At 38.4% G+C, this 20,086-nt stretch overlaps 1 protein-coding gene across 1 annotated transcript in view; it reads right to left on the bottom strand.

The window, feature by feature from the left end:
* Nucleotides 1-20,086, bottom strand: part of ANKFY1 (ankyrin repeat and FYVE domain containing 1) — an 84,203-nt gene that overhangs the window by 53,039 nt on the left and 11,078 nt on the right. Inside the window, exons 2-3 of the mRNA XM_019743813.3 lie at nucleotides 9,882-10,074; nucleotides 6,083-6,201 (exon numbers count right to left, since the gene is read on the bottom strand). Of these exons, the coding sequence (XP_019599372.3) occupies nucleotides 6,083-6,201; nucleotides 9,882-10,074 (312 nt within the window). The remainder of the gene's footprint in view (nucleotides 1-6,082; nucleotides 6,202-9,881; nucleotides 10,075-20,086) is intronic.

The raw sequence follows: 20,086 nt of genomic DNA, 5'->3' as shown, positions 1-20,086 counted from the left end.
ATCCAGCAAAGCTATCACTGAGACTCGAAGGAGTGACAAAGATCTTTCCAGACAAGAAAAAGCTGAAGGAGTCATTACCACAAACCAGGATTACAAGAAACATTGAAGGGACTTCTCTAAGAAGACAAGAAAATAAAAAATATGAATAAGAAAATATTGCAAAGAAAAAAAAGTCTCACTGACACAGGCAAACACACAATAAAAGCAGTGGATCAACCAACACTAAAGCTAGTACAAAGGTTAAAAGGCAAATGTAGGAAGACTGTGTAATTATGACAGTAAATTAAAGGATACACAAACACACACACACACACAAAAGAAACGAAAAACAAAAACATAAACACAGAGGAGGTGTGCAAAGATTGTAGTGTTTTTAGAATGTGTTTGAACGTAAGCGACCATCAACTTAAAATAGACTGCTATAAACATAGCTTAGTATATACAAAGCACACGGTAAACACAAACCAAAAATCTATAAGATATATACAAGAAACAAAGAGAAAGGAACCTAAACACAACACTACAGAAAGTCATCGACATCAAGAGAAGAGAGCAAGACAATAAGAAAGGAACAGAGAACTACAAAAACAATCAGAAAACAATGCATAAAATAGCAATAACTACATATTTACGTATAATTACTTTAAATGTAAATGGATTAAATGCTCCAACCAAAAGACAAATGGATAAAGATGTAGTGTATGTGTACACATACACACACAATGGAGTATTACTTAAACATAGAAAAGAATAAAACATTACCATTTGTGACAACATGGATGGACCTAGAGGGTATCATGCCAAGTGAAATTAAGTCAGAGAAAAACAAATACCACATGATTTCACTTATATGTGGAATCTAAATAACAAAATAAACGAACAAACAAAACAGAAACAAACTCATAGATATAGAGAACTGATGGTTGCCAGATGGGAAGGGATCTGGGGGGCTGGGTCAAAAATGGTAAGGGATTAAGAAGTACAAATTGGCAGTTACAAAATAGTCACAGGGATGTAAACTACAGCTTAGGGAATATAGTCAATAATGTTGTAGTAACTGTATATGGTGTCAGGTGGGTGTAAGACTTACCAGGGGATCACTTCATATGTTATATAAATGTCTCACCACTATGTTGCACACCTGAAACTAATATAATTTAAATGTTAACTCTAACTGAAAAGTGAAAAAAAATTTTTTTTAATTTGATGTTATTATTAAAAGAGTTTACAGGTATCCCCTGCTCTCTGCAAGTTTTTTACGTCATGTCGCTTTTACGAAAAACCTACATTAGTACATGTTTTCGCTAACCAGAAGAAAAAGTTTACACTTTTACGAAAAAGAGGAAAAACGCAAAAATAGTGTTCAGCATGTTTTGCAGCAAGCCTTTGTAGAGGCCACGTGCACCCCAGCAGTGCGAGTGGCAGTGAGGGCAGTAAAAGCAGTGGCACTGTTTTTACTATATGTTAGTGTGATTTTAGGGTTTCTGGGTTATTTGATATAATTTGGTAGGCTATTTTTTGGTTCTGGGGATGCTAAAAAAATTTCCATATAAATTAATGGTAACTGCTTCTTCCCTTTACACGCCTTTCAGCTTACAAAAGGTTTCACAGGAACACTACTTCTGGATGGTGGTGTGGAGGGGGGGGGTGGACACCTGAATTTTAAACCAACACACAAACTTAGCCTAACCAAAGATTAGAGAGAAAAAAACCAAAAGCAACATTAGCATTGAGTAAGGGGATATAACCACAGATAAAATAGATTTTTGAAGCTCTAAGAACGTCTCTGGGAGGGGGTCTCAGTTGTTAGCAGGAGGCCACAAGGCTGTTTCCGTGTCCTCATGACAGCTGCTAACTTCTCCCCAAGTGAGCAATCCAAAAGACAGAGCAAGGAAGTCACAAGCCTTCCACGAACCTGCCGATATCTCTGAAGTAACATGTCACTTCTACCTCAATCTCGTCTTGAGAGCTTAGGCTCCACTTCAGAGGAGGGAGGAATAGCAAACAACATGTTTGAAAACTACCATGGATATCATCAAAAGGAATGTAGCACAGTTGAATACTGGAACTGAACAACCCTGAGCTAATAGTTCACATGGTATCCAACAGATGTCAAGTCTTGCTGTGTTTCTCCTGAAAACTTCAAATACTATGCAGACCCCCTGTGAATCTGCTGTAGCACCTGAGCGTGCCTCAGCAGAGCTGGGAACCTGTGCAACAGGCCGCTGCACAATGCAACCTCCCAGGTGGTGCTGTCAGCACAGCTTTCCTCACCAGACTGAAAAGAAGGGAAGGAGGATGCTTTCTGTTCTTGGGCATGAACCCAGGACACATTCCAGGAAAGCCGAACGACTCACCATAAACTCTTACACCAGGGAACCAGAAGATCTTTCCTTGGAGGGAGCATGCAAGAAACTCTAGCTTCAAAACAGCCATTCGAATGCCCTGGGAACTCTCACAGTGTTAGCTGCTATTGCTAAAGTGCTATAGAGGCTTATAAACAAATCATTTGGCCTGAAGCAAAGTGTTTTACTTCACAAAGAAGCACATATAGAGCTCTCCTCCTGGCCTTAAGATTTGTTATGCTGTGTTAAGCTAAATTTGTTATATTCTTTCTCTTCCCAGTTTATCAATCAATATTTTCCCAAACTTACATCTTCACACTTAAAATAATCAATAAGAAATAAAAAACAAATGCATACCTTTTTTCTTTATATTTTGAGATAATTTCAGACAGAGAAAAGTTGTAGAGTGTTCCCATATGTCCTTTACCATCTTCCCCTAATATTAACATCTCATAATCATAGCACAGTTAGCAAAACCAGGTCATCAGGACTGATACAATTCTACTAATTACAGGCCTTTCCAAATTTTGTCAGTTTTCCCAATAATGTCCTCCTTATGGCCCAGAATCCAACTGAGGATTCCACATTGCATTTAGTTGTCATGGCTCGCTAGTCTCCTCCAATCTGTAACAGTTCCTAAGTCTTAACTGTCATAACCTTAATGTATGAGTAACACTGGCCAGTTATTTTGAGGAATGTTCCTCAATTTGGGTTTGTCTGATGATACTTTCTCATAATTAGGATAAGGTTATGCATTCATGACCAAGAATCCTACAGAAGTGATTGTGCCTTTGGCAGTGTAGCGTATCAGGCACAAACCATTTTATTTTTTTGAACAAGGTATGATTTAAGAAAACTTTCGCATACTCAGATATGTTTGAAATACTTAGTATATAATGCCTTGTATCTTTGTGAAAGTGTGCTAAAATTCCTTAGGAATTAACAGAACAAAAGTTGTGCTTGTTTTGAATTTTAAAAAATACGAATTACATGAAAAATCCAAAAGAAAATGCAGAGCTTGGAAAGTCAATCTCTCTAAGAATATAAATTCCATGCAAATAGGAATTTAATTTTGTGCACGGCTGTATCCCTAGCATCTTGAAAAGTGCCTGCCACTCAACATTTGTGATATGAATGGAATAATTTTGAGAAACAAAATACTAATACATTCATAAAATGATTATATCAAGTCCATTAGTATGAAAAAAGTTCAACCATTTAAAACGTAGCTTTTATGCTATTTATACACTTGTTTACAAGGGCTTATTTCCAATCTCCCTCAAACTGCTGGCCAGCCATGCAGTGTTACGGCCTCCAGATACTGCATAACACACGGGCTTCTTAGGCAGTTTCAGCGGCTGCAAGCCCAGATTTAGGCAATCACATCTGCTGAACAGCCTGGGTGGGCAATTCAGCAGGACTTCTGGGCAAAACACACAATTAAATACGAACAGGTCCACATACCCGCCACCTACTGGGAACCCTCTCCAGGATACACTTCAAATACAAATTTTACGCAGAAAAGTAAAGATGCCTGCAGCTCTACTATCAGCTATCTCGGTAGGTGCCTGATCTATCAAAGCCACAAAAAACTTTGCTCTGCAGAGGATCACTCCTGAAAGCAAATCTTATAAGCAGGGATCAAACCATGCTTATTATTGACAACAGGAGGAGAGTTCAGGCACATTTAAAGGCATTAACATTATACTTTCCTAAACTCAAGAAAATCTCCTGATTCACAGTGACGCAATCTTATGCTCAGTCACCGAGTTCAAGCCGCTTTTAAATGTTATGATGTACTAAAAAAGTAAAACCAAAATTTTAATTTTAATGTTTAAATTAGACTTTTTATACCTTAATGCAATTTTTCATGTTCTTATATAATTTTATGTACCCTGGGGAGCAGTCAATATTTCATTTTTCTCACTCTTATTCATTTTGGTTGCATTCAGTATTTCACAACTACACATAAAACTATCCTGCCTGATTTACCTATGACAGAATCCATCAGAGGTCTGATGATGAGGTTTAAAAAAAAAAAGACTATTTTATAGCTCTTCTGCCTAACGGCTTTCTAAAATGTCATATTGTGCTAGTTTACCGTGTTTCCCCGAAAATAAGACCTAGCCGGACAATCAGCTCTAATGTGTCTTTTGGAGCAAAAATGAATAAGACCTGGTCTTATATAACATAAGACTGGATGCAAGAGCACCAATTTCTTGAGCCTCACAACTACTGGGATCAACAATTTCTGCTAATGTGGATATCAAAAGATGGCAACTTATTCTAAACGTCTTTCTACAACGCTGAATATTTCCTTATTTTATTATATCTTCTAATATTTGTAAACTGTCTGTTCATGTACTCAAGATCCTATCATGCATTTTGTGAAGAATACCTCATGATCTAATGGGTTTTAATGTTTTCGTAGGTCTGTTATATATGGAATCAAAGATACATGGCTTCAAAAGACTATATTTTTTAAAATGAAAAGCTCTCCTCAGAGATTTTAATCGTGTAGACTGGTGCCATTACAGTAAAGATTGTTTCCCAAGTAGATGTTTTAGATATAGACACAAATACATATGCACATGTATATGCAAGTGTGTATTTGTGTGTTTACAACTCTGAATTATGGACTTCAGGTTAAACCCTAGAAATGATCACATAGTGAGTTCACTCACAGTGGAGAAGCATTACACATCTGCTCCCCTAAACCCTTGAGGTAAATGCCTCCTTAACCTTTGCAACATTGTTCATGTTGCAAACTGACACCTTCCTTATCAGCCCAACCAAGTTTGTGTCTTCTGTACCTCAGACATAAAGCAATTATATTATTGTACACAGAGCTCCGACCTGAAATAATTTATTATTAGCCCACTTCCTCCAACAGAATATGAGCTCTGTATGGTATGAACTGTGTTATAATCATCTCAGTGTTTCTCATACTGTACATGGAAAACAGTACCTTTGGAATTAGCAAACCTTTCAAACGAAGAAAATTCAGCAGAATTTTAAAATAGCTGATGACTTTTGCAAGTAACTCATATCTTAATGTCTGGGTATTCTCCTTACCATATGTCATAATTATCATGACTATTAATAGCAGAATTAAGTTTAGAATCTGTTTTAACAGCAGTTAGACAAGTACTATCTGCAAATGCATTTTTTACCCAAATTCTACACAACATAATGCGGCATAAAGCAATTAGATAATAACTTTAAAAGCTCAATGCACCTATTCAAATTCTGCAGACTGAAGCTCATCCTTTGATTTTAAAGAAAGACTATTCTTTTTCTTTGGAATAACTGTTACTTCTGAATTCAGTTCCTACAGACCAGGAAAAGTACTTTGGCAGCTACAAGTACGATTAAATTTTAAACAACTGAACAGCAGGACTTTTTCTTGGAGTGAAAGAAAGTTTTTTTTCCTACACATGCTCCCATATTTATAACATACTATTGTATGGAAAGAGTTTCTGGACAGATATTTATATTTTATGAATTATAAGAACATTGTAGACACTCAGATATTTACTATTTTCAACCAGGTAGTAAACAGAGGTATTCACAAAGTATAAACTACTGATTCACTAACTATTTAACTAGTTCATGGTCACCATTGATAATTATTCTACTTTCATTAAACCACAAATATTTCTAAGTGAGATACCATAACCTTCTGCCAAGACTTCCTGTGCTGGCGGTTTTGAGTCCCCAACCAGTCAGAGGCTCACCTGACAGGTCCAGCTCCTTGGTGGAAGACAAATTGGCCAGACTCCAGCTGTCACTGCGGGCCGCCAGGACGAACTTGTGAGCATTGATATGCTTGCCTCCAACCTTTATCTTCAGATCACTGATGAAGAACCATATCCACAAACACAAAAAAGAAAAATGTCACCATAATTAGGTACAGCTACATTCAAAGCTGGTAAATATATCAGTATTGATTGATGAATATGCATTTGCAAAAGAAAAAAAATCACAGCAGAAGTATTTCTCTACGCCAGCACTGAATTCTGATGGGTCATATTTATATTATGTTGCTAGACATGGTCTCTATTTCTAACTTCCAACTTTAATTTACATGGGATGTTCTGCTTTTAAAGACATCCACTCATGGGATTCTTATGGTGGTGAACCTACAAGTTAAATAGGATGATTAATATTCATATAAAAAGTAGAAAAGGTTTTATGCAGAATATATCAAGTTAAATAATCAGGGGGAGAAAGACAGAAGCTGAAAGATTGTGATGAGAGCGCTGAGACTACAATGCTGCTGTGCTCCATATCATAGTAATTCTCAAGCAAGGTTAACAGAAAAACTACGAACAAATTAGCTTTGACACAGCAGTCAAGTATAGGAAACCCAATGTCTAGACTCCTGTTCTCATCAGAAACATCCAGACTTATTACTGGTCATCTTTTACTCCACCATTTATAAAGAAATGGGGTGGGAGAAATTTTTCTTTCAAGCGTATTTCCATATTTACAACATACCATTATACGAAAAGAGCTTTCCAAGTTGTTATTTATGTTTAACTCTGAAATGTCCAATGTTAAGGGAGGAAAGCATCTGGGCAGTTAACAAAACCTAGGGATGACCTACTGAGCTGACACAGCATGTGCCATATGGCAACGCGGGCACAGTCCAAAGTCATTCATTATTATCATCCTGCTTGTATTCAGATAATTTTTATTTTCATACTCCCCTTGAAAACAACTGTTAGGTTGTTGGAAAGCCTTTAGAAACGAAATACACAAAAACTATTAATATTACATAAAAAAGGGAAAAAAAACTATTATATGAATGAACTCATCCACTTAAAAGGAGACCTAAACAGAATATTGTTTCTCTAGTGTGCTTGATGCAGACACATTTTACTCCACAAGAGCACGGTCTAGAGCATAGTTTATAATTATGTAAGTGTATCAACAATTCTCGTTCTATTAAAGACCAAGCTGCAACTAATTATGTTAGATCAGAGAGTAATAGGGTACTTATAATTTCAAGTTATTACAACTACTGTACTGTTAACACAATAAACATTATTAATCAGTAAAGAAGAAATGGAATTAATATTCCATTTAAAATAGAACATAAAATTCTGTCTCAAATCATATCCTATGATAAAACTTTAAAAATTTAATGACAACAGAAAAAATTGGCTATTTAACAACAAAGCACAAACAATTTTCAAACTCTAAATTTATTTATCAAGTATTAAATTCTAATTAACTTACATGAATATTCACTGTTTACTGTTTCAGCCACAAGTCTTTTAGCCACAAAACTATAAAAATAAATGTTTCTATAAAATTCCTACTACTAGTCATGAAATTTTTTCTCTTTTGTAGTCTAACATACCAAATGGAAACACAGATAAGGATTTCACTAATAATTTCTAATAATAATAATTTTTAAAAATACAACTTGAAAATGGAAAATAGGACAAGTAAAGTCTACAGCGACTATATGTAGACACTATTAGGAGGCTAGTAATTTTATAAAAATTTCATTCTAGAGCATTTTCTTTTAAAATATGGAGAGTAGGATGTTGTTACTGGAGAGGAAGAAAAAACAAAGAGTTTCTTGCTAGAGTTTCTCAATCAAACACTTTAATCGGAAAAATTATAAGCTTGGTTGCCAAAAAAATGAATGTAGTAAATAACTACATATAACCATCATTTTTAACTATCTTGTGGGACAAAAGCCTTCTCCTAGACTTAAAAATAAATGTACCTACTTCTTCCACATTTCTCAATTTGAAAATGTTAACACCAACTCTTCAGTGACTCCAGTTACTGAGATGCACTTAAAAATACTATTTAAATTCTGCAACAAAATACTTGTTTTTGGGAAAAAGTATTTTTTCCCCTATATTGGTAAAAAGCATCTGCTTTAGAAACAGATTTTCCAATTTCAGTTATTCCATCTCAAAATCTCAGTCCTCTCTGAAGGCTCCATTCCCCACTTCATATTCAGTTGTAATAACAGAGGTATTCAACCTTCTTTAGATGAAGGACAGGTTTTAGAAGCTGAGGAGAGACTGTCTGGAGCCACGCGGCCACACCACAGCTGAGTGGGTAAAAAGAAGCCGAAAGAGGAAACGGTCCAGTCTCATTCCCACTGTCTCCTAGAAGGAGTACAGCACAACGGATGCAACTAATGGGTAAGTAATTGAGAAAGTAATGGGAGTTCCAATGCGGAAGAGCCTAGGAGAGTGGGAGAGACGTGTCTGTAACAGAAATATGTCAGGCTTCCCTGCCCACGCCAGTAGAAATAAAGTTTTCACTGGTCCACAGGAAAAATGAGGAAAATAAAAAGACAATGAACTGTATTTTACAAGTAGCTATATATCCACTCAGTTTAAAGGGCTGTCCTTTACTCAGAGCATAATAATTCCTATTTTTGGGGTATTAAATTTTTCTTTCTTTTAGAAGTTACTAAGAGGGTAGATGGCAGTTGTGGATTTTGACCTATTTTGAATGTCATTATTTTGAAATTTTCCTAAGTCTTATCTGGTCCAATCATCCATCTCCCTAGTAGCCAAATCCTTCCTTCTAGGCAAGAAACACATCCATGTTTCTTTTCCATGTTCAGTGCCACCATCCCAATTCAGTCCTTCATCATTTCTGGTCTGGACTTTTTACAACATCGAGCTGCTGGCTCTCTTCCCTTTATAATTTCACCTGTATGAAGTTCCCAGGTTAATCATCCTAAAATACCATTTTGATTATGACAGTCTCACAACTTAAAACTACTGTGCTCCACACTTCGCAGAGGATCAAGTCCAAATTCCTCCTCTTGGCATCCCAATGCAATCCACCTACCTTCCCACCTCTCCCAGCGTTCCCCTACACAGACCAGTACCCTAAAATGGCGCCCTCTCTATCCTCTAAATCCTCTCTCTGCGTGTTCCCACATTCAGTCACTCCCTCTACTAGTAATATCACTGTCGTTTCTATTAAATCCTACCGTCTTTAGCATTCACCTCAAAACTCAGTAACAGCTAACAACTGAGCATTTACTATTTGCCAGACACTGTTCTAAGTGCTTAAAACACGTATTTATTAATCCTCACAACAACCCTTAGGAACCTGAGGTACATCATACAACCCAGTTCAGAGACACTAAAGGGCCAGCTGAGCTTCTAACACAGGCGGTGTGGTTCCAGAGTCAACCCTCAACCATCATGCTGTGCTGCCTGCAATACTGCCAACTAGTCCCAAGACTTCTCTGTTCACCATCCCGAGTGATCTCTCTCCTCTGAATCCCTGGACATGCAAGCTCATTCTGTCTGCACTAGAGATGCTATCACCATGTCTCCACTTCTGTGCTGAAGATAAGTAGGAAACTAAAGAGACAAAACTTGCCTCTAGGAGCTCACATTCTAGAAACTAAAAGTTTGCTAATATCCCAATTAGAGAGAAATACACTTGGGACGAAAGTCTGTAAAAGAGACGCCGCAATGCAGCCTGGGAATAAAGCAAAGGGCTGGCTTCCCCAAACTGGCCCTGTGTCCAGGAGCTCACCTGTACTGTTCCTGCTCATAGAGGTCGGCCACGATCGTCAGGAGACGGCTGATGAAGGACTCACTGCTGTCCTCCTTGTTTGCTTGCGCGGCCAAAAGGGTGCATCTCTTCTCGGTCTCTGCCAATTTCTTCTGCAGCTTGACATACTCTTGTCGGAGAAGCATCAAATGCTTCTCCAACTTGGCCACCTCCTCTGCAAGGGAAACAAGGAATCAGGTTTACCATGGCGGCTGTAAAGTAGATAGCGTTCGTTAATCCCTCGTCCCACAGAAAGCATGGCTACCATGACTAGTCACATGATGTTTCTTCCATGTCTTAGTGATACTCTTACAGGACCTGGATGGCTTTGTTTCAAGAGTGCCACTGGGCCTGAAGGACCATCATGGTCCAGGGATTTCTCTTCTCAGTTTCCCCTGAAAATCAATATTCAATATACGACAATGAAAATCACCTACGAGGCTTTTTTCAAACCACTAGTAGTAATAACTAACTTTTACAAGTCACATGCTGTCCTAAGAGCTTTCTGTGAATTCTCTCATGTAAGCTTCATGACAACCCATGAGATAGGTACTGTTGCCAGCCACACTTTACAGGTGAGGACACTGGGGCAGAGAGATGAACCATTTGCCCAAAGTCACAAAGCTGGTGAGAGGCGGAGCTGGGAGGAGCCCAGGCATTCTCATTCCAGGGCCTGTGATCTATTAACCACTACCCCACACTACCTGACAAACCTGAGAGGATCAGGCCAGTCAATACGGATTCAGATGGATGCATATTCTACAGGTGTGCTGGGGCAGATTAAAAAGGTTGACAGCCACTATATTTGATTCATTAAATTCAACAAATATTTACCAAGTGTTTACTAGGTGCCAGGCACCACAATGGTAAGCAAAAGCAGACATATCTTTCCTCAAAGTTTATAGCTACTGGGGAAAGTAAACTTTTTTTTTTTTTTTTTAATTTGTTGGGGTGACAATTGTTAGTGAAATTACATAGATTTCAGGTGTACAATTCTGTATTACATCATCTATAAATCCCATTGTGTGTTCATCACCCAGAGTCAGTTCTCCTTCCATCACTATATTTGATCCCCCTTACCCTCATCTCCCACCCCCTGGAAAGTAAACTTTAATATTATAATAACATCTGTAACAATCAAAAGCAAAACTATAACTCTAATGAGTACTAGGAGGAAATAACAGAGCTATGAGAACCTATAATAAAGAAATTTAATTTAGGACATCAGGAAGTAAACAGTCAAAAAACTCTTTACCTGGGCTCTAGTCTTGGTGGGGAATCAAGCATCCATGCAAATTACTACTCCTATAAATCAAGGTCTAACTACGGAACCACAGAGCTGCTATCGTCATTCTCTGGCCTTGGTCCCTTGACGCTTCTACTCCCCACCACAGATACTACAAATCTTGACACCACCCTCAAGCCCATCTCCCACCCAATCTGCCTCATTCTCAGCCAATGTCTTGAGAAAACTGAGCTACTGCCAGCAACTTCCACACCAGCAACCACTCCCACCTACTCCGTGCTTTCTCAGAGAAAGTATCTCTCTCTGGTCCAAGTTTAAACCCTCCACCTATGCTCCAAACCCATCACTCTCCTCAGGTCCTTTGCTTTATCATCAACCAACCCCTCCTCCAGCAACTTCAATCTCTTCCAACTGGGCCTTTCTCATCAGCATATAAACCTGTTCAAGTCTCTATTAAAACAAAACCCTCTTCCCACTCCACATCTGACAACCGCTGCCCTTCCATCTCTAGCTACCCTACACCATTTCCTCCCCTACTTTCCCCCTTCCACTGCCTCCTTCTGTCTCCACCATTCCCTTAAAACTCCCCAACAATGACCTTCTAGTTGCCAAATGCAATAGACACTTGCCAGTGTTCTCCTCCTGGACCTCTACAACACAGCATCTGATACTGCTGTCTACCCTTCTTTCCTTCTGTTCTTTCAGCAACAACAGTGCCACTCTCTCTCCGATTCTGGTTCTCTGTCTCTGTCATAAAACTTCAAGCAAATCTGCTCTTCCCGTGTGTGGTCCTTATGCTAATTAATGACACTACTCTCTATGGCAGTTACCTGAAGATGAAACGTGGAGTAATTTTAGCTGTCCTGCTCAGTCACATGGCCCCCGCTCTACCCCAACTAAAAAACTGACTCTCCCACCTATACATGTCTGGGCATCCTTCCTGTCTTCTGTATCCCCATCTCCACTGTGACTTTAATTCAGGACCTTGCTCACTGTATCTAATCGCCAATGTGAAAGGATTTACATCTGTATCTCAGAGCCTGTCACAGGGCGTGACACACAGACTCACTAAATATTTGATCAACTCAACTGAACAAGTAAAACCCAGTTTTAAAAAACAGGATTCCTTTCCTGTCCTCAACTGCATCCCTCTCCCACCTGCTGCCCATTAACTAATTCTTTATAAACATAGAAATAATAAAAAACTGGTTTAAAAACACAGGAATGGTGAAATAAACTAAGTGGTACATGAGTTTGAAGTTATTATACAACTATTAATGTTTCCAAAGAAACATGTAATACTAGACATGCATATTCAAAAAATATATTAACAGAAAAAAGCAGGCTGCAAAACTGTATTTTATAATTCCAATTTTATTATATTTACATATATGTGGAGTAAAAAAACAAATATCCCAAAACATCAGCAAGTGTCACTAAGAAGGGGGGAGTTATGGGAGATTTTTCTTCTTTGCAATTTTCTGCACCATTTCAGGTATTCTGCGACAAATGTGTTCTGTTTTCATAATTAGAAAAAATTTTTAAGAGAAACCTGTTTAAATACTAATAGACTATCTTCTTCATACATATGGTAGGGAACTTCTGTCTCCTCTTCTAGTGGATTCACGTTAAATAAATACCTGGAGTCAAAAAACTGAATGCAAGTCTCAGGTGCAAATCAGTATTCCTGGGAAAATAAAGTAGAAGACACCTACGAGATGAAAATTTGCTTACGGCTGTTCACTGATCACTGTGCTCATGATTGACGTATCAGATAAAAATTCCTAGAACGAATATTTTTGGAAATATTGCAATTTTTTGGTCTACTAATATTTAAACTAAATATTGCTTTTAAAAACGCTGGCTAAAGAAAAACAGTACACACCATGATCCTATTATAACATTTTAAAATCTCAGCAAGTAGCATTTACAATCGCACAAAACTCCTTAGGCAGGACTTAGCTCTACACTTTTATTCTGAGGTCACTGGTTTTGAAGAGTTTTTCACAGTAACTCAGACTAAAAGCCAAGAAATTGCATTTACCTACCTCAAAGGGGGAAGCATTTAACACAAAGCAGTAAGTTCACGTGATGGTACGAATTTATACTTTTTTTGTGGATTGAGAGAAACGGAGGTGATTGGCTTCTTTAAAGAAAAACTGAATTTCTAGGTGTGGATACAGAAAATGGAAAAGGACATACAATTAAGAGTAACATCAAATTCTGTTCAAAAACTGCTATCGCTTGAAGCAACATGAATCTGTGGTCTCAGAAGTCACGATAATAGTTACCAGTGGAAGAATGGCGAGAGCGTAGTAGTAACTGGGTGGGAACATGAGCGTACTCTCGGGGGTGCTGGTAACAGCCTTTTTTATTTAACTTAGTGGTTACATGCATGTTTCATTTTGATAATTAACTGAACTCTACACGGAAGATTTGTTTTTTTCTTTATTCAAAAAATGTGTATTGAATGCCTGTTATGTGCCATGGATGCAATACACTGACAATACGGTGGTGAACGAGACAGGTGATGCTTTTGTCCTCAGGGAATTGACTGTCAGGTGAGGAAGACAGGCCCCCAAACAAGTAAATAATAATTAAAATTATGCTACATGCTAGGAAGGAAATAAAAAGAGCTAATGTGGAGAATAATGGTCAGGGGCAGGGTTGGTGAACCTCTCCTCTAAATAAGAGGTCTGGCTAAAGAGAGAAGTTGGCTACCCTCTGCACGTGGATGACACTGAACACCATTGGAAGGAATGGGATCACCTAAAGAGAGAATATTATGGAAAAGGGGTGCTCAGGATTGAGCCCTGAGAAACAATCTAATTGAGGGGGTCACGTAGAGGAGGAGTGATTCGTCCTTTTCTTCTTATACCTTATGCTTCCATTAAAAAGTGAAAAAAACTGATCTACACCTGGAGTGGCTTCTGGAGTGAAAGTGACCGGGACCCAAACCCTTTCAGTAACCAGCTATAGGACCGTAAGTTCACCCCTGAGCTTTTGTTTCTTTATCTATAAGTGAGGAATGGGGACCTACTTTCAGTGCTGTTGTGAGAATTACATGACAACTACTATAACCGTTGCATACACTCTATATTGTCAGGCTTTCCTCCACCCCTCTGCACATTCCACAACTATATCATTATTGGATAAAATAGTTCAAATTGTTTTAACAGTTTACACATTTTATTTTTGAGTCATGAAAAAGCAGAATGGGATTCAAATGTTTTATTGACCTAGGAACTGAGCTTGATCAATTAAAGTCACGGCAAACCAACAGGACATTCTCAGAAGGAGGTGTGAACAAAAGTAAAAACAGAAATGGAAACAGTGCTAAACACTGAAGGAGCTACTTCAAATATTTTATCACCTCATATAGCAAGTCTTCATTGACAATTCCCAAATGAAAAAGCAAAGCCTAACATATTTTAAAAATCTTTATTATTCATTTAGAAAAGGTGCAGGTTAGACTGGCCTTTAAAAAAAAAAAAACACGCTCAAAGAGGCAACTCCTAATCTACCACAGGAAAAAGTCAGCCAATGTCTACCATTGATCAACCTAGAAGTGGCACTATAAATAAGTTTTATCACTTGGAGGTAAATAAAGAAGAGCAGAAAGTATCCGGGGAGCAGATTGACGTGTGGCAAAATTTATTTTTTGTTATAAGCCAAGTAATATTATTTGAATTTTAAATCTGTGTACACTGATAAAGCAAATACATCATTTTATGCAAAATTTAAAGACTATGGAAAACAGTTACAATTATAAGGGAAAATAAGTAAGTCTCTAGCACCCAAGGGTAAGGGTTTTTATATATCACAAAGCTTTAGGAAGGAAAGGCGCCTAAAGACCACCTCGTTTGCCTCAACTCCCAGACAATGAATCTGAGGAGCAGAACGGGGACGAGTCGGTGACCAGCAGCCTGCCCACCTCTTGCCTCTCAGACCACGCTCGATGACGTTATTCCAGGCTGGTTGCATGAGTATCACTCAGGCCGTTTAAACTACGAGGACAAAAAGAGCACCCAGATCCAGTAGACCTGAGGTCGGGGTCAGGAAAAGTCTACTTTTAAAACAGCCCAGGGATAGGAATGACTGCCCTGGAGAAAAAGTTCAGCCCCCAGCGAACACCTCCCCACGTCACAGATTGCTCTAGGAATACTCCTATGTAGATAAAAGACAAACTGAATTGCAAGTTTTTTGCTCACTCATTGATTTGTTCAAAGAATTTCGTTTCTTAAGAAGACAACTGCATAACCTAGGAATTCATTAAAAATTTATTATGCAGTATCAGAGTGGAAAAAAAGAAAATCTTGGCACATGTCTTGTTTACAAAGTTACAGGGTAATGGAGAAGATGGGCAATTAAATACAGCAATTCAATAAAACCTGACAGCACTCTGACAGGGATACAAATAAAGCATGAAGAAGAGTGGTGTTTCACTTCAAAAGATTTACCTAAAGCCTGTATATGTTTGTAGCATACTGGGCCCCGAAAATGCAAGGAAAACGCTTGTCTTTTACTTTCTTGGCTGGATTCTCCTTTTAAAGGAGTATCAGGTTTGTGGAACAGACATAGTACTTGGCTCTATGGTAAATACAAATAATTGGAAGGCGAGACCTAGCCTAGTCCCAACAGCTTGCTGGCAAAAATGTCTGCCACTCACCTGCCTCTGCTGAAGTCAACTGAAAAGGATGACCAGGACACCTCATCTTGCTAACTCAACCTAGTGGCTCCCCTTACATCCCACTTGCCAGAGTTAGGTTAGCTTGCATGTTTTCACAGGGATAGCCTGTGGCTACAGATTGCAGATTTTTCTTCCACAAAGCACAATGAACTCTTTAACCTTGGTTTCAATCACACAACATTTTAGCCAACCTAAGTATTTTATTCTTCAAGAGCTCCAAACCATCATGACAAGACTGTAGCCTCAGTAATTAACTGCATTTCCACATCACGTAAATGAACTATCAACCTGCAAGGATTTATGAGCACCTACTGTGCACTAAGCATTATGGCAGATCAGGAGTTGCCTCCTGGAGTTTGTGAAAAAGGCAATCTAACTTTCCCCTCTGCCAAACAAATAACGTAGCACAAAGTAGTATCTACAAGGAACTGACAAACAGGAGAGAACTCACAAATTAAGAGTCACAAACAATCGGAATACTGCCTTATGTTTGGGAATTGGGAGGACATTTGCCTTCAAGAGTGGAAAGTTGCTGATTCCTTTATTTAAGCCTTAAAATGAGATCGTAAAAGTTCTGTTTCCATCAGGAGTCCCTGTAAATTTCTTTGGATATCAGTTATACCCATATAATTCCAAAATCTACAGCAATAGCCGTAGTCTCACTCCAGAATTTCTGACACAAATTTCCAGCCATGGTCTGGACACCGACACAAGAAAGACATAAACTACAAGTTATGATCAGAGATGAGGCAAGATAAAAGAATGGCTTTAGAATAACTTAGGGGTCTTAGTCACGAAATCACAGATGCCCCCTGCCCAGCACCTGTTGCAGGGGGAAACCCAGACCACAAGTGCACCTATCAGTGGTACTGGGATTGGCACACCATTTCACAGTAATAATGGGGAAAGCACCCACGGCGATGTTCTTCTCTGGGGAATACTGTCTGCTTGTAAACAGCAATGCAAATGTGTCCTGGAAGGGTCACCAAGCTGTAGCGTTCTTACAGGAAGAATAAAATTACCATTCTGAGTAATACTGGAGAAAAAAACGACATCTTAGTGCAGTGGTGAAAGGCACAGGATCTGGAGCTAGACTGACAGGGACCAAAGACCTGCCCACCACTTTCTAGCTGTGACACCTTAGGCAAGTGCCCCATTCTCCTCACCTGTATGTTGTAAACACATATTGTGCTAATACATATAATGACCTTAGAAGACTGTCTGCCCTCCAGTAAACGGTCAGTAAATGTTAGCGGTTAACACTTCTGAAAAAGGAAACGCAATAGAATCCTTAACAGCATGTACTCCGGAGCCTCCCTTGACTGGGTTGGACCCCCGCTTGCACATTTACTGGCCGTGTAACCTTGGGCAGTTACTTCCTCCTCTCTGGGCTTCGGTTTTCTCACGTGGAAAATGGGAATAATAATAGTATCTCGGAGCGTTGTAGAGGAGTAATTGAGTTACGGTAGGTTAAATCATTTAGAACAACAGTGCGTGTCTGGTTTAAAGGTTTACTGCTACTATTACTACTTCTTTACAAAGTGGCTAGTTTTCAGCTGTGGTTTCTTCTTTCTCTTCCTCCAACTTTCCTTTTGAAAAATAAGCCTAGAAATCTAAATAACAGATAAAACCTACAGTTTTACCAAAAGAGCTATATGCTAAGTATCAGTGAAGAATGTCAGCAGCTTGTACTATTAATGTGGGCATGTTTCTTTCCAAGTGATACCCATGTGCCCTGCACCAGTGCCGTCCAATGTTAGATATTTGATGAGCTTTCTAATAGTTCATCAATCTTGACTTAACCGAAGATGCTTGAGACAAAAAAAAGAAAAAAAATCTGCCTTCGCTATGAATCGCCTAAAAGAAAGAGACCAACAACAACTGTAAAAAAAAAAAATTAATCAGCAAGTCACGGCACAGTCAAAATGGAAGCAACAGAAATCTTTCCAGGTCAGGAGTTGGCAAACGTTTTCTGTGAAGGGCCAGAGAGCAAATATTTTAGGCTCTTTGTGCCTCAGTTCCTGTGGCAACTACTCAACTCTGCTGTTGCAATGCAAAAGCATGTATGAGTGAGTGTAGCTGTTCACTGCCCCCCCAAAATTTTTATTTATGGACACTGAAAATTGAATTTCATACAATTTTTCACATGCTATGATATAGTCTTACTCTGATTTTTTCTACCAACCATTTTATATATATGTATAATTTGTGTGTGTGTATATATATATATACATATATATACATATATATACATATATATATACATATATATATGTATATATATGTATATATATGTATATATATGTATATATATGTATATATATGTATATATATATATAATTCTTAGCTCAACAGTTGTACAAATACACAGGGTGCCAAAAAAGTATTCACATTTTAAGAAAGGAAAACTGTATTAAAATTGTAATACTCAATATATACCGTAACAAGACTACAAGCCACGTTTGACTTCTGCAATTACAAGAGGTGCTCAAAGTGGTTAGCATCACCGTCCAGACACTGCTGATTATGGCAAACTACTGCTTGAGTAACGCTGACCAAAGTGTCCACTTGTATACATTTTTTTGGCACCCCAGTATAAGTCTCAGGTCAGATTTGGCCAACAGGCCATAGTTTACCAACCCCTGTTCTATGTGACTTTTAAAGAGTAAGTATACCAAAATGATGCCCAGGGCCAAATAAAAAGGGAAGAAAGCAGTTAATCTGTCCAAAATGCCTAGACTTCTGTATCTTCTCACTTCTCCTTATCCAACTCTATGCCACTAAAACAGCCCTTGCATCTTTAAGACAGCCTTCTCTCCAGGCTCATCTCCTTACCCTTGTAAACAAGCTCATAGTAACCTATCCCAAATAAACTTTTCCCCATTGTTACTCGATTGCCTTGTCTAGCATGCTCTTTTCCTTCTCTACCAATTTCTGAAGGAAGCCCTCTTTACTCACTGCTTCCTTCTTTACCTCCCTAATCTTTTGAAACTTGGCTTCCATCCATACCTCTCTACTAAAAGGGTCTCAGTCACCATGATAAAATCACCCACTGCAATGACCTTTTCCTTATCCTTCGAGGTCCTCAACCTCTCTGCAGCGTTCAACTCTTCATCAGTCCATTCTTGAAATTCTTTTCATTTTGGCTTCCTAAATCTGTACTGCAGGTTTCCCCCCTACTTTTCTTACAGATAACTTTCTTGCAGGCTACTCTCTAAAAGAAAGCAGTCCTGCAAGGTTCAGACCCAGAACGGAACTTTTTCCTAACTTCCTTTCTTGGAGGTTTCAAACACACCCATACTTTACTGTCACTGTAAATGACTCCAAATCTCTCTCAATAGCTCCTACTGGAAGATAACCTACTGGTACTACCAACTCAACGTGTCCAAAATCAAACTTAACATCTTTCTCAAATCAAATGCCTCTTCCTGCTTCTATTTTAATTGTTAACCAGCTTTGAAAGCTCTGGGTTATCTATGTGTCTAGGCTGTGATAATCCACTTATAAATAGTACAGCCAATATATAAAATGCTTAGGGATAAATTTAACAAAAAATGTGCAAAGACCTGCACACTGAAACTATAAAACACTGTTGACAATTTAAAGATAGCCTAAATATAGTTGGCCCTCTGCATGTCAGGTTTTACCTCTGTGGGTTCAACCAATCGCGGATGGAAAATATTCAAGAAAAAGAAATCCCAGAAAACTCTAAAAAGCAAAACTTGAATTTGCCACGCAGCGAGCACTACACTGAAGTGAATGAGGTGACGTGTAAGCACACCCTGCTGTAACCTATATGTAAATGTAGGTTATATGCAAATACTGTGCCATGTTATAGAAGTGACTTGAGTATCTGTGGATTTTGGTATCCACAGGGGTCCTGGAATGAATCCCCATGGATACCAAGGGACAATTATAAATGGAGAGTTATACTATGCTCATGGATTGTTAAGATGTGAACTGTCTCCAAATTGAAACACAATTCAACACCATCCCCAAAAAATTTCAAAATTATTCTGTAGAACTTAACAAGATGATTCTATAATTTGTATGAAAATGCTAAACACCTAGAACAGCCAAAACAATTCTGGGGGAAAAAATAAGAAAGGTGTAGCACTTTACATGACTGATTTCAAGACTTGTTATAAAGCTACAGTAATTGGGACAATATCATATTGGCATCAAGATAGACGTTTAGAACAATGGAATAGAATATGATCCAGAAATAACCTACAATACAGAGCCAAATGG

This window comes from Rhinolophus sinicus, chromosome 12 (assembly GCF_057876585.1).
Source record: "Rhinolophus sinicus isolate RSI-liver-muscle chromosome 12, RSI-T2T, whole genome shotgun sequence".
NCBI lineage: Eukaryota > Metazoa > Chordata > Mammalia > Chiroptera > Rhinolophidae > Rhinolophus > Rhinolophus sinicus.
This window is presented reverse-complemented; position numbering and strand designations above follow the sequence as displayed.